Raw genomic sequence first — 13,868 nt, forward strand, 5'->3', positions numbered from 1 at the left:
TTTTTGTCATAACAAATCCAGCTTTCATCACCTTAATTTTCTAACAGTCGCCAATTACAGCCATTCTGCATTTGCAAGAAATATCAATATAATTATTAAAAAATTACTGTTACTATGAAATGGCTTGGTGATATGCAATATTAATCTAATTTAAGTCGGGTGCATGTTACATAGGCAGAGTGTTAATAGTGAGTTTAATCCAGGCTGCTCCTAAATGGATGATAATATAGAGTCGATGACATTATATACTGTACAATGTTTCTCAAATGTACATTATTTATTAGTGAATCTTTTATATGTGACCGTATAACATGATGTATGCTTGCAATATATATATATATATATATATATATATATATATATATATATATATATATATATATATATATGTCGTACCTAATAGCCAGAACGCACTTCTCAGCCTACTATTCAAGGCCCGATTTGCCTAATAAGCCAAGTTTTCATGAATTAATGTTTTTTCGTCTACCTAACCTACCTAACCTAACCTAACCTAGCTTTTTTTGGCTACCTAACCTAACCTTACCTATAAATATAGGTTAGGTTAGGTTAGGTAGGGTTGGTTAGGTTCGGTCATATATCTACGTTAATTTTAACTCCAATAAAAAAAAATTGACCTCATACATAGAGAAAAGGGTTGCTTTATCATTTCATAAGAAAAAAATTATAGTAAATATATTAATTCAGGAAAACTTGGCTTATTAGGCAAATCGGGCCTTGAATAGTAGGCTGAGAAGTGAGTTCTGGCTACTAGGTACGACATATATATATATATATATATATATATATATATATGTCGTACCTAGTAGCCAGAACGCACTTCTCAGCCTACTATGCAAGGCCCGATTTGCCTAATAAGCCAAGTTTTCCTGAATTAATATATTTTCTCTAATTGTTTTCTTATGAAATGATAAAGCTACCCATTTCATTATGTATGAGGTCAATTTTTTTATTGGAGTTAAAATTAACGTAGATATATGACCGAACCTAACCAACCCTACCTAACCTAACTTATCTTTATAGGTTAGGTTATGTTAGGTGGCCGAAAAAGTTAGGTTAGGTTAGGTTAGGTAGGTTAGGTAGTCGAAAAACAATTAATTCAAGAAAATTTGGCTTACTAGGCAAATCAGGCCTTGCATAGTAGGCTGAGAAGTGCGTTCTGGCTACTAGGTACGACATATATATATATATATATATATATATATATATATATATGTCGTACCTAGTAGCCAGAACGCACTTCTCAGCCTACTATGCAAGGCCCGATTTGCCTAATAAGCCAAGTTTTCCTGAATTAATATATTTTCTCTATTTTTTTTCTTATGAAATGATAAAGCTACCAATTTCATTATGTATGAGGTCAATTTTATTTTATTGTAGTTAAAATTAACGTAGATATATGACCGAACCTAACCAACCCTACCTAACCTAACCTAACCTATCTTTATAGGTTAGGTTGGGTTAGGTAACCGAAAAAGGTAGGTTAGGTTAGGTTAGGTAGGTTAGGTCGTCGAAAAAACATTAATTCATGAAAACTTGGCTTATTAGGCAAATTGGGCCTTGCATAGTAGGCTGAGAAGTGCGTTCTGGCTACTAGGTACGACATATATATATATATATATATATATATATATATATATATATATATATATATATATATATATTGCAAGCATATATAAACACTTGTTAAAGGAAGTGTTGAGAGTGGTGCGTGGACTCACTGTGTCTGGGTGTCCTGGGAGGGGTGACGTCGGGCAGGAGGTGGTGCCAGGGGCTGAACACTCCCGGCCCAATGTGGCTGAGGGAGGAGGTGGAGCGTGGCAGGGGCACCGGGTAGCAGGTGAGGGGAGAAGGAGCCACAGTCGACTCCTCAGAGCTTGGCAGGTAGGTCCAGGTGCCGGAGTCAAACGACGCGTCTCTACGGTTAAGAGTTGCGGGTGGGTGTTGAGGGAGACTTTGAGCGGTTGCTGTCCGAGGTTGGCGCTTCTCTCCGGTTTTCGAGAGTTCGGGTTCACTCGAGTAATCCAGGGGAAACTTGCCATGATCACGGCGGTTTCTTGGCAAGTCTGGAAGCTCAGGTTGACTGGAAGTCCAGTCTGGTCTGCCATAAGATAATCCGTATTCCTTTAAGCTCTCGTGGACGTTCCCAATGTGATCATATATTTGAGACTTGACGTATGCAGAGTATTGCTTAAATGTTGCGTCTTCGAGGGACTTTGGACATCTCACCTGCGCCAAGAGCACCTCTGGGTCGTAGCAAAATTTTGAAGATGGGCAGTTGGGAAAGCTAGAATGTCGATTGTTTACAGGATCTCCAATCTGCCTGCTTTTGTTGATTTGGTTTTCTATAGCATTTTGCTTCGCTTGCCAGTGGTCCCAGTATGTCTCCCGGAGGTCCAGACAGCCCTCGCTGGAGTGGGTGTCATCGCCACCGACGCCTCTCTTCAGAAGTGATTCGAGCAAGTCCATCTCCAGGTAATCTGAGACATCTGAAGCTTGTGAGAGTCTCTTCTCGAGGAAGGACCCGCGGTGCGACCTGACGGGGCCGCTGCCGTAGCCGTACACCAGTGGCCGCTTCAGCGTCTCCATGGGCTGCACGTCACAGTCTATCTCTATAAAATCGTCCTCGTCTGCGGTGGGGTTTGCGTCATCCGTCTTCTTGTTAGAAGTGTCATCAGACGGACAACCAAATCCCAAGGAATGGTCAGCGTCAACGGACATGTCATCAGCAGCGCCGCCCTCCGGAGAGTCGTAGTCATCCTTCTTGTAATATTTGTCTTCAAAGCTCACGCTGCTGTTGCTGCTGCTGGAAGACAAGGGGCGAGGTTCCACTCCAGCGTCTCCTCTTGTTTCTTCAGTTTTTATATGCAATTCGTTGCTCTGAAAAACGTCTGCTTCATCTTGCATTAATATTTCTTCGTCGTCTGCGTTACTCTCAGAAAAACCGAGATCGGGTAATTCATTTTCTATAATATTTACAACTGTCAACCCATCCCTGTTGATTTCCTCATAGTCCACAGTCAAGTCAAGAGACAATATGCAAACTGAAGTTAATTTCGCGCTCTCTTTGGGGAAAGTGACTTCAAGGGTGCCTACGTCAGGAGGTGAGTTTGCCTTTGAGTCGTGGAGGAGTTCAGGAGGCAGCGGGGGAAGGACTGGGGAGGTAGGGGAGATGATGGAGACACCGGAGCACCGCTTCTCTCCAACATAGTCATCGCCAACCAAATCTCCCGTCGCCTCCTCTCCTCTAGAGTAGCTGAACGAGATCTGGGAACATGTCCCCCGTTCAGGATCCACCGTTAGAAGCTGGGCTCGTGACTCTTGCGTTTCCTGTTGGGGCTCTGAGGTCGCAACCCGTGGGTGTGCCTCCTGTTTGTGGCTCACAGAATCCACCTGAGTAAGTCTCTCTTCTTTGGGAGCAAGGGATAGTAACTTGGAGTCTCCTACTTGTTTCAAGCCAACAGTTGCCGCTTGTGGCCGTGTCTTGTGCTTAGTATCAACGGTGGGTGTGCTCGTTATTACCTCCTGTTTGAGACCAACAGTAAGTGACTGCGACCGTATCTCCTTTTTGTGTCCAAAGGTGGGTATCTGTGATCGTTTCTCCTCTTTGGGTCCAGAGCCTGACTCTTGTATGACGTCTCCAGGAGCAGGCATGCAGTGGAGGGATATGGTGGGGCTTGAAGGTCGAGGTTGGGTGGAGGTGCCTGGAGGACGAGGTTGGGTGGAGGTGCCTGAAGGTCGAGGTGGGGCTCTGGGAGAGGCGTGGGTGAAGGCGTGCAGCCGTGGCTGGCTCGGGTGCTGGTAGGACACCTGGTGGCAGCTCACGTCACCTGTTGGATGGACAAAAATTAGTGTTCAGTATAACATGTCATCAGCAATATATAATGAATAGTTTAATGTACGGAGAGTATTATGAGAGGCGTAGATATGGATGGTTGATGGGTAGAATGAATGATTATTGATACTGATGTGGTGGGTGAGTGCCAGCAGGCTGGTAGGCTTAGCTGGGGAGAGGAAGTGAATGAGGAGCACGTAGCCATAATATATCTGCCCCCCCTCCCCCCGAGGGCTGGTTACCTCTACCTTTCTGATCACTTTTGTCGCGTGCTGCTGGTCTCTCGCCTCCCTATTGTGTAGCTTCTTTGTGGCGCTGCTGTTGTCGAGGTCTGAGTTCTTCCTCCCTTACTGCCCACCTTCCTCTCCGTCCCCCCTTCTCCCACGAGCTCTCCCTCCTCCAGTGTCTCCTTCGCAGACCCCCCTGTGTGTGTTGGAGGGAAGGGGGGACCCAGACCACCCACCGTGCATGACTCACCGTGCTGGGGGGGGGGGGGGTCCAGAGCTCCCAGAAGACGTCACCGCTGGAGGAGGTGGGGCGGGGGGCGGCGGGGAGATGGCACGAGGCCTGGCTGCTCCTCCAGCCCTGCCTCACTGGGGACCTTCCCTCCTGCAGCGGACTCACCCTCGTGTCAACAAACACTCATTACTCATCTTCAAGTGTAAACTCCCTTCGTCTAGCTCCCAGACCCATCGAGACTCATCAGTACGAGTGAACTTCCCACGAAAATCGACACGACAATATATAACATCAATAAAATGATCAACATACGAAAGTAACAACCCATAGGCAAGTTGTTCAGTAAGATTGACTCCCGCAGAGGGAGGAAAACATGTTGCAACCACCTTCCAGACCTGACCTTTAACGGCCAGGCGCCATAGGTCACACTCAGGTGTTATAGGTCATATTCAGAGGTCAAAGATCAGAGAATTGAACTTTTTTGATATGTGATAGAATTTTGTACACAATTGTGTTTTCCAGTGGAAATGATTAGTTAACATTTTATAAGTGTATCTTCCCACACACACTGACCCCAGGAGGCAGGTATGTTCTCACACTGACCCCAGGAGGCAGGTATGTTCCCACACTGACCCCAGGAGGCAGGTATGTTCCCACACTGACCCCAGGAGGCAGGTATGTTCTCACACTGACCCCAGGAGGCAGATATGTTCTCACACTGACCCCAGGAGGCAGGTATGTTCTCACACTGACCCCAGGAGGCAGATATGTTCTCACACTGACCCCAGGAGGCAGATATGTTCTCACACTGACCCCAGGAGGCAGATATGTTCCCACACTGACCCTAGGAGGCAGATATGTTCTCACACTGACCCCAGGAGGCAGATATGTTCTCACACTGACCCCAGGAGGCAGATATGTTCCCACACTGACCCCATAAGGCAGGTATGTTCTCACACTAACCCCAGGAGGCAGATATGTTCCCACACTGACCCCAGGAGGCAGATATGTTCTCACACTGACCCCAGGAGGCAGATATGTTCCCAAACTGACCCCAGGAGGCAGATATGTTCTCACACTGACCCCAGGAGGCAGATATGTTCTCACACTGACCCCAGGAGGCAGGTATGTTCCAACACTGACCCCAGGAGGCAGGTATGTTCCAACACTGACCCCAGGAGGCAGGTATGTTCCAACACTGGCTCTACATTCAACGTTAACTTTATAACATAAAACCTTCAACAAAAGATTCAGAAGCATCAAAGAGTTCAACCATTCTTATCTATTGACAATTAGGAGGGGAACCCAGGAGCCGGAACTCAACCCTGGCACACACACACACACCTGGGTAAGCATAAACACTTGGAATGGCTTATGCCTTCTCTTCTCTCATGCTGAGAGAAGATGCTGCAGATGTCACCAGCTTGGGTAAGCATAAACACTTGGAATGGCTTATGCCTTCTCTTCTCTCATGCTGAGAGAAGATGCTGCAGATGTCACCAGCTTGACCTACTTGACGAGACGTCCGGGTCAGGACCTTTGACACAGTAAACTTGGCACTGCTGGTGGGTGTGGCGTGCCTGCACGCACACGTACACCCACACATGCAGATCTGACCTGGTGAGTGCAACATCCGGGTCATGACCTTCGGCACAGCAAACTATGCATTCACAGTGAGAGGCGTCGGCCTGAAGGCTGCACTCTTGCTGGCACTCGCTTTTCTACACGCACCAATCAATATATTATTTAGACACGCAGGGAAGTGAGGGAGAGAGAGAGAGAGAGAGAGAGAGAGAGAGAGAGAGAGAGAGAGAGAGAGAGAGAGAGAGAGAGAGAGAGAGAGAGAGAGAGAGAGAGAGAGGGGGAGAGAGGGAGAGAGAGAGAGAGAGAGAGAGAGAGAGAGAGAGAGAGAGAGAGAGAGAGAGAGAGAGAGAGAGAGAGAGAGAGAGAGAGAGAGAGAGGGAGAGAGGGAGAGAGAGAGAGAGAGAGAGAGAGAGAGAGAGAGAGAGAGAGAGAGAGAGAGAGAGAGAGAGAGAGAGAGAGAGAACAAACAGCCAGATTCGCTTAAGATCAATGCCAGCGAACACAGTTGCATGAACATTGATCAGTACAAGAGCAGACCAACTAGCGATCACAGTAAATAACTAATCAAACAATGCAAGTACTTAGTCCAATGTAACGCACAATAAACCAAACATTCACATCAATGAAGCACAATAACTGCTAAACTACAGGAGAAGTAGACACATGGAAATTACCTCAAACAACAGAGAAGTTTTACCGAGCATCTGGAAGCGTGGAGCCTCTCTCGAGAGACTAAAGAGAGACTCTTTATTGCATCCTAATCGACTAGTTACCAGCTCCTAGCTTCCTTGACCAGCCATTCTCTCTACAGTCTGCGGGAGAAACAACTCTCACATGGAAACATGTGGACCAGGAGCTGTAGTCCTCTTCTCGGCCTATGTACACTGAACATTGTCTTGAACTTTCACCAGGATTAAAGTATACTTGTTGGTTAGTCAATGAACTATCGTGGAGGCCTTAATAACCCTCCTGTGGTTGATCAGCCATTAGCCTAACACTTTAGTCCTACTCCCACGTGTAGGGCTTAAGATTGAGAAAAGTTACGATGACGTAACTTTCTACGTCATCGCTAATCTTTAAACAAACCTATCCTTAACTAACCACACCAACCCTAACTTAAACTAATCAAACTTAACCTAACCTAACGTAAGCTAATTTAACCCAGTCTAGCCTAACCCTAAGTAACGAGACCGATCCTAACTTAACCTAACCTAACTTAATGTAGCCTAACGAAATTAAGAAATAAAATGTATTATTTATAATGAGTGTGGGAGGGGGGGGGGGAGGAGGTATGTGACGTCACTATGATGTTATCATATTGACGCTGCTGCAGGTTTTAGACCCCTATTGCCTCCCAAACCATTATGGTTACTTCAGCCCAAGTAAACGACACAACTTAAGACCTTCTGCACCTTACACAGTAAGGCGCACACAGCTCCCCACCGCGCCAGGCCTATAACAGCCTTTGAGAATCGCCTCAATACCGCTTCAAATTTCAGTATTAACTACCCGGATGGCGACTCGGGTTCACCGGGTAACTGGTAAATGCTTAATCACACAAGGGGAGCACTGAATCGCTATTTCAGGTCGCTGTGAGGGGGCGCAATTGCCATGCACGAAGCCGTGGCCATGAACAACTAGATTTAAAAGGTGATTGAGCCATGCGATGGCTAGTGAAGCACGTCATGTACTGTACATGCAGTCTGCGCAAAAGTTTGTTTTCTTCAGATGTCTGCACGAGTTGTGTTGTGGGGCGTCAGTGTTGTGGGGAGACGCCTGACAGTGTTGTAGGGTGTACACTGCAGTTGGTCTTGTGTTTGCTGGACGCCACAGCACTGCAGTTGGTCGTGTGTTTACTGGACGCCACAACACTGCAGCTGGCCTTGTGTTTGCTGGACGCGACAACACTGCAGCTGGCCTTGTGTTTGCTGGACGCGACAACACTGCAGCTGGCCTTGTGACAGTTATATTGTTTACATTTGGTTGAGAAAACTGAAACGTATTCAGACAGTTTACCAGAGTTTGATTAACAATTATGTAGCCAGTCAGTGTAAACGTGACAAAAATTATTCAAAGAAAGACAGAGAACTCCGTAAATTTGTATTAAGAAATTTAAAACAAAGCTGCGATATTACGAAACAGTCTCATATAATGATACGAAGAAAGTTAGCTGGAAGCCTTTGAGCGAGCTTCCCTGGGAAATATTACTTTCTTTGTGTGGCGTGCTTTGGGGGAGTAGGGGTGGGTGGGGGGTTGGGTACACCAGTATCAGAATAAAAGGAAATCCTCTCCAACGATTAACTTCATTTCTACGACAAAAAATATCGAAATTACATAATAAATTTCTTAAATAAAACCATGAATTGGTAATGAAAGCCTACTGAAATTTTGTGAGAGGGTGGGCCATTGTTTCTTCTTCATTGGTTAATTCGGATTCGCATTGTTATTTTATTTTGGGCTAGATTATTATACACTTAATATAGCTTGAGGCACTATGTATATCTTGCTTCAATTGTCCTTGTTAAGTAAACATGGAAGACAAACCAAAATGGTCAGCACTGCCATATTTCTTACGTGTCCTCGCTCCAGGTTTTAATAACTAACAAATAATTTCTTGTGATCAACTCTACTAAAAACCTGAATTCCCTTAAACATATAAATATATGTTTGTTATTTGGATTTCTTTGATTGCTTTTAATATATGAATTTCAAGTTATATGACACGCAACTTTTGCAGTTGAACCAAAACTAGCCTAGCAACCTCGCCTATATGATAATTATGCCTCAGTACTTCCAAACACAAGTCAAATTAAAAAAATATTTAATAGTTGCTTGTGTAATGATTACAAAATGTTTTTTATCCTAATATTCGTACCATTTATTGAAAGTTACATAAATGGAAAATAAAAAGGCTTATTTTTCACATCGAGCCTTGCTTACTATTCCAAGCGGGGCGGACTGCATATAACCGATATATATATATATATATATATATATATATATATGTATATATATATATATATATATATATATATATATGTGTGTGTGTAATGAAAAAATAGGGGTGGTAGGAGAGGAAAATATCAAAGTGTCCAGTGAGAATCCACAAGGTCTTCTCTGAATACTCTTTATTTTCTTCCTCGAGGCTATGGGTCCCTACAATTGCACCAGAAATGGTACCACTATTATAATAATGTGTGAGTGTGTGTATGTGCGCATATTCAATTAGTATTATAGTATTGATATGATTGCAAATTAATAAGACCAAAGGTGTGCATACTTCCTTTGTTTCACAGATGGCGATGTTGCCGGGGTAATCAGTCGATCTATAACCATGGAATATTAGTAAATGATCCATGAATAGGCTACAAAACCCACGAGGAAAAAACACATTATTCATAAACAATGGCCAAAATAATTACCGAACAAGCAACACGAGACTACTCACAAGGGACGTATTAATCCATAATTTCACCATCGGAATATTGGCCAAGTCCACACAAGAATGGTAGAATCTGATGAGGACTCATCAACATGGCTTCCTGAAGAGTTTTCATGGTGTGTTATAATTCCTGGTGCGACATTCACGGCAGTCCCAAGCATGCATGACTTTTTGTTTAATAAATACAAAATGTATTGAATGAAACGGGATTGCGAAATTTTTCATCAGCATTAATATATTCCAGGCAGCATTTTTATTTTTGGGAGCTGGAACGGCTCCATTACAAACGAACTAAATGTGATTGGAATATTAGGCGTTATGGGCCCTGAGGCACTTTATATACAAATTATTGCTCACCATTAGCACAGGTGTTGGTAATGAGTTTTGTTTTTGTTATTATTATTATTATTATTATTATTATTATAGTGAAGATAACGAGGGGGATGCCTTTGGTTGAAAGGTAAAGAGAGAATGTTGGATAAGAGGACGCAGGTGGAAGCTGAAAGCGCAAATGAGGCGACGAAATGTAAGGAAAAAACTTGTACCTTTTATATGTGGTCAAAAAGTGGAATATGCAGTGAAAAAAGTTGTGGAAGCCACCTCCATCCGCATCTTTAAGACTAGACAAAGAATTCAAACGTCAGAATAGTTAAATTATAACGTAACAAGTATAGCAAGGCTTGTAGGGGGGAGGGGTGTACAAAGAACTAAAACTCACGTTCCCGAAGTCAACGATAATTAAGTGCTGACAGGTAAGTACTATAAACATACCTGACAGCCCTCTGTCGAGACTATCCGGAAGTTAAACACTAAGGATGAATGACAAATGGCGTTTGAGTTTCAAGTTAAGCTCAGGAATGAATGACAAATGGCATTAAGTCAATGCAGTTCTGGAATGTTTGTAAACACTGCGGTTGGCTAGATACACCACGTGGAGGGCAGGAGAGGCTTCTTGACATGTAATGTGATTCAAGTTGGCTCCTAAGTTTGTTGATGTGGCAATGTGATCCAGTGATCTAAGTTAGGTTTTAACTTTGTTTGCGTAATATTGTGTTCCAGTAAATAACATCGAATAGCTTATTCTATCCATCAAAATCAGATCCTTCATTCTATACTGAACATTTATCGATGGTAATATAAATAGTCTATTTCAAGATAGCTAGGCCTAATTAAACTTTTAAGTGATCAATATATAACATCAATATTATCACACCCTGAACGTCTGATCATTTGAAACCGTATCTTCTGTTCTGGGCTAAGAACATTCAGTAATACTAGCGGGAACATTGTGCAACTCCCCAGTTGGGTAGATGTTATCACCCATCCTCCAGTGCCCATCCCTTCACCCTTCTATATACCGTGTGTGGGAGGGGTGGCAAGCACAGGTCCTCTCTCTTTCCCTCACGTTTGCCTTCCCAAGTTCTTCTTTCCCCTCTGACGTCACGCCCCCCCCTCCCCCCTCCTCGCTCGCGTCCTTGGCGACCTTATCAATAACATCAGTTCGCTCGCCCACGTGCATCCACCCATCTATCCCGGCGATGGACTGACGGGTTGACAGAAGGCTTCGTCTCACTCAATCTCCCATCACTCATTGACGGGTGATGGGAGATCCCATTTCTCTCTCTCTCTCTCTCTCTCTCTCTCTCTCTCTCTCTCTCTCTCTCTCTCTCTCTCTCTCTCTCTCTCTCTCTCTCTCTCTCTCTCTCTCTCTCTCTCTCTCTCTCTAAGCTATCCCATTCTTCCCTTGTCTTCCTCCGTCACCGCCCACCTCCACCAACTGCTCTTCAACCACCACGACCCTGACACCAACGCCCCCTTCCCCGGCTCCATCCTCTAACTTGTGACTTTTCAAGGGTGCCACCATTCATGACCAGCGGAGCATCACCTACAGCAGCCCGAGGCAACGAGTACAGAGTGACGAACTGTATCTTGTAGCAGACGTGAAATGGAAAAAAGGGCTTTAAAAAGAGTAAGACAAAACTAGAATATAACAAGAAATATATACAAAGGAGGGAGACAATCAGTGGCAGTGTGAGAGTGTCAACGTATTTCAAATGTGAATTATTACCCCTGAGTCTGAATAACAGAGTCAACTAAGAGCCGTAGAGATATACAAATAGCTGGAGGAACTTGCTGAAACAAAGGCAATAGAGCCCAGCGGACTCTCTCTCTCTCCATAGCTACTGGAAGGAGGCTGCAGAAGTACTTTGCAAACCACTAGCAATAATCTTGAACAATTCACTTGAAAGAAGAAAGAACAGGTGTCACTCCCACGTATATAATAATATATTATGCAGAGAACAGTACTGGAATACTTATAAATGATCAACCTTGTAAGCAAAAAGACAGCATTATGACAGCAAAGAGAAAGCCTGCCTGACAAACTCGCATGAGTACATTGATAATTTAATATCAGTCAACCTGCAAAGAGACGCACGGGTTAACTTCGCCTTCTTGTACTTCCCGAGAGACGTCGACTGCACTCCACACGAGGAGGACCCAACACAAACATGCTGGAGTAAAGGGACAACAACACAACTGACGGTGTTGGCTCCTGGCCAAACAAAAGCAGTGTCGCCGAGAGAGAGGGGGGGGGGGCAAGTAGGGCGCCGCAAGGGTCAGTACCAGGACCTATTCTGATTTAAATATATGATAATGACCTGGCCTCACACTATGCACCACCAAGGGCAGCACCGCCAGGTCATGCATCACCAGAGGCAGCACCAACAAGGGATGCAGCCTCTATATTTTTTCATGTGTTTCCTCTATTCAGGAACAGTACTTAGGTCAGGTTTACTGAGATGAGAAGGGCATGGTGATGTGAGGGAGGCGTGCCTTTGGTGGAGTGCGGCAGGCTGGATGGGGTGAGGCAGGCTGGGTGGGGTGAGGCAGGCAGGGTGGAGTGAGGCAGGCTGGGTGGAGTGAGGCAGGCTGGGTGGAGTGAGGCAGGCGTGCTAACCATACTCACTTAACAATGACTACCGGAAAGTGTAGTTCAGCTCTTCATGCACTGCCTACGAGCCTTGTTGTACCTGTTGCGCTTATAATTAACTTTCCTGATGTTTGAGTACTTTCCCGAACCTGGACTTAGAGTGGTGGACGGGGGTGACTTGCATTACTCCTTCTATACACTCCACTTGTTGACTACTCGAGCAGGGAACATGTATTTCCTTGCATTTCTTCGAACCATTTACATCTCCAGATTCCACTTATGTCCTCTCGTCCTACTTCCTCCCACTTTAAAGATGCTGACATTGTCCACTTTGTATCTTGTATGTTGCGATCAGTTCCCTCCGTTCCTCCACTGTATGGTTATAACATTTACTTCCCGTAACCTAGCCTCGTCTCTTTGACAATAATCTTGCTAACCTTTGTACTGTTTAATTTTTGGCTTTTTATCTTTAAAAAGAGTTCCGATTTAGTTTTGGAATGAAGGGGGCGTGGTGGTGCAGAGTGAGGGGGGGGGGGGAGGAGGTGGAGGCAAGTTAGAGGGGGGCGGCGTGGTGGTGCAGTGAGGGAGGGGGAGGAGGTGGAGGGAAGTGAGAGGGGGGGGGGAAAGGGGCAGGCGTGGTGGAGAAGAATGAGGGAGCCGCGGTGGTGAGGAGGGAGCCGCGCACGCCCAACCTGCCACACGCCCTTAAAGCCGACCTAGCACGCCCCGCGACCCACCCCCCCCCCCAACCCCACACCTCTCCTTCCAAACCCAGAAATCGAAAACGATAAAGTAAAACAAACAAGAGAATAATGCAGACACTGTAAGCGAGGGGAGGGGGTGTGGGGGCTGTGGGAGGGGTGGTCATGGCGTCTTGGGACGATGGGGGGCAGGGGGGAGAGGGCAGGATGTGGAGGGGGAACAGGGGGGGGAGAGAACCAGAGGGGAAGGTGTCCAGGGTGTCGAGGGGAAAGGGGGGAGGGTTATGCAGTAGGGGTTAGGGAGGGGGAAGAGAGGGAAAGGGTAGTTTTTTATGATTATTTTCTACCACAGACGTGGCCACACATTTACAATGCTAACCAGCATATATACATTTTCTTCTGTCCTCCATGGACAGTGTTAGAGATGTGTTAAACATATAATTCAGTGATTTATTGAACAATCAACCATAGAAGGTGATTCGGTGCTTTTAAAACGCTAAGCTAACCTACATACGTAAATACATAGATACACAGATTTACGTATGCCCTACATAGTGTTCGATGTGTCTTTTACATAGTGTCATTAATATGCATTTACAAAGGTGAAATGTAGTGAGGGTCGGGAAGAACCACTGTCAGTCGACCGGTGTACAGGTTCGAGAACCTTTTTGGGCTCTGTCGGGGACAAGAAGCCTGTTAGGCTTATCGAAGTAACTCTAGGGCCAGCGATCGACTTTCAGCAGGATGCAACCCACAACAGTTTCCTAACTCCCTGGTACCTATATACACTTCTAAGTGAACAAAGGCATCATGTATAAGGAAATGAACCCTAATGTCTCGTCCTGCTTGGGGTATGAACCCGGGACCATTCACTTGTGAGCCGACTGCACTTCATTG

The 13,868-nt window shown here is 45.1% G+C and overlaps 1 protein-coding gene across 1 annotated transcript in view; it reads right to left on the minus strand.

Annotated features, from left to right (window-relative positions):
* LOC123772981 (uncharacterized) overlaps positions 1–13,868 on the minus strand; it is a 35,508-nt gene that overhangs the window by 2,940 nt on the left and 18,700 nt on the right. The window contains exon 3 of the mRNA XM_069315319.1: positions 1,740–3,848. Within this exon, the coding sequence (XP_069171420.1) occupies positions 1,740–3,848 (2,109 nt within the window). The remainder of the gene's footprint in view (positions 1–1,739; positions 3,849–13,868) is intronic.

Source organism: Procambarus clarkii, chromosome 81 (assembly GCF_040958095.1).
Source record: "Procambarus clarkii isolate CNS0578487 chromosome 81, FALCON_Pclarkii_2.0, whole genome shotgun sequence".
Lineage (NCBI taxonomy): Eukaryota > Metazoa > Arthropoda > Malacostraca > Decapoda > Cambaridae > Procambarus > Procambarus clarkii.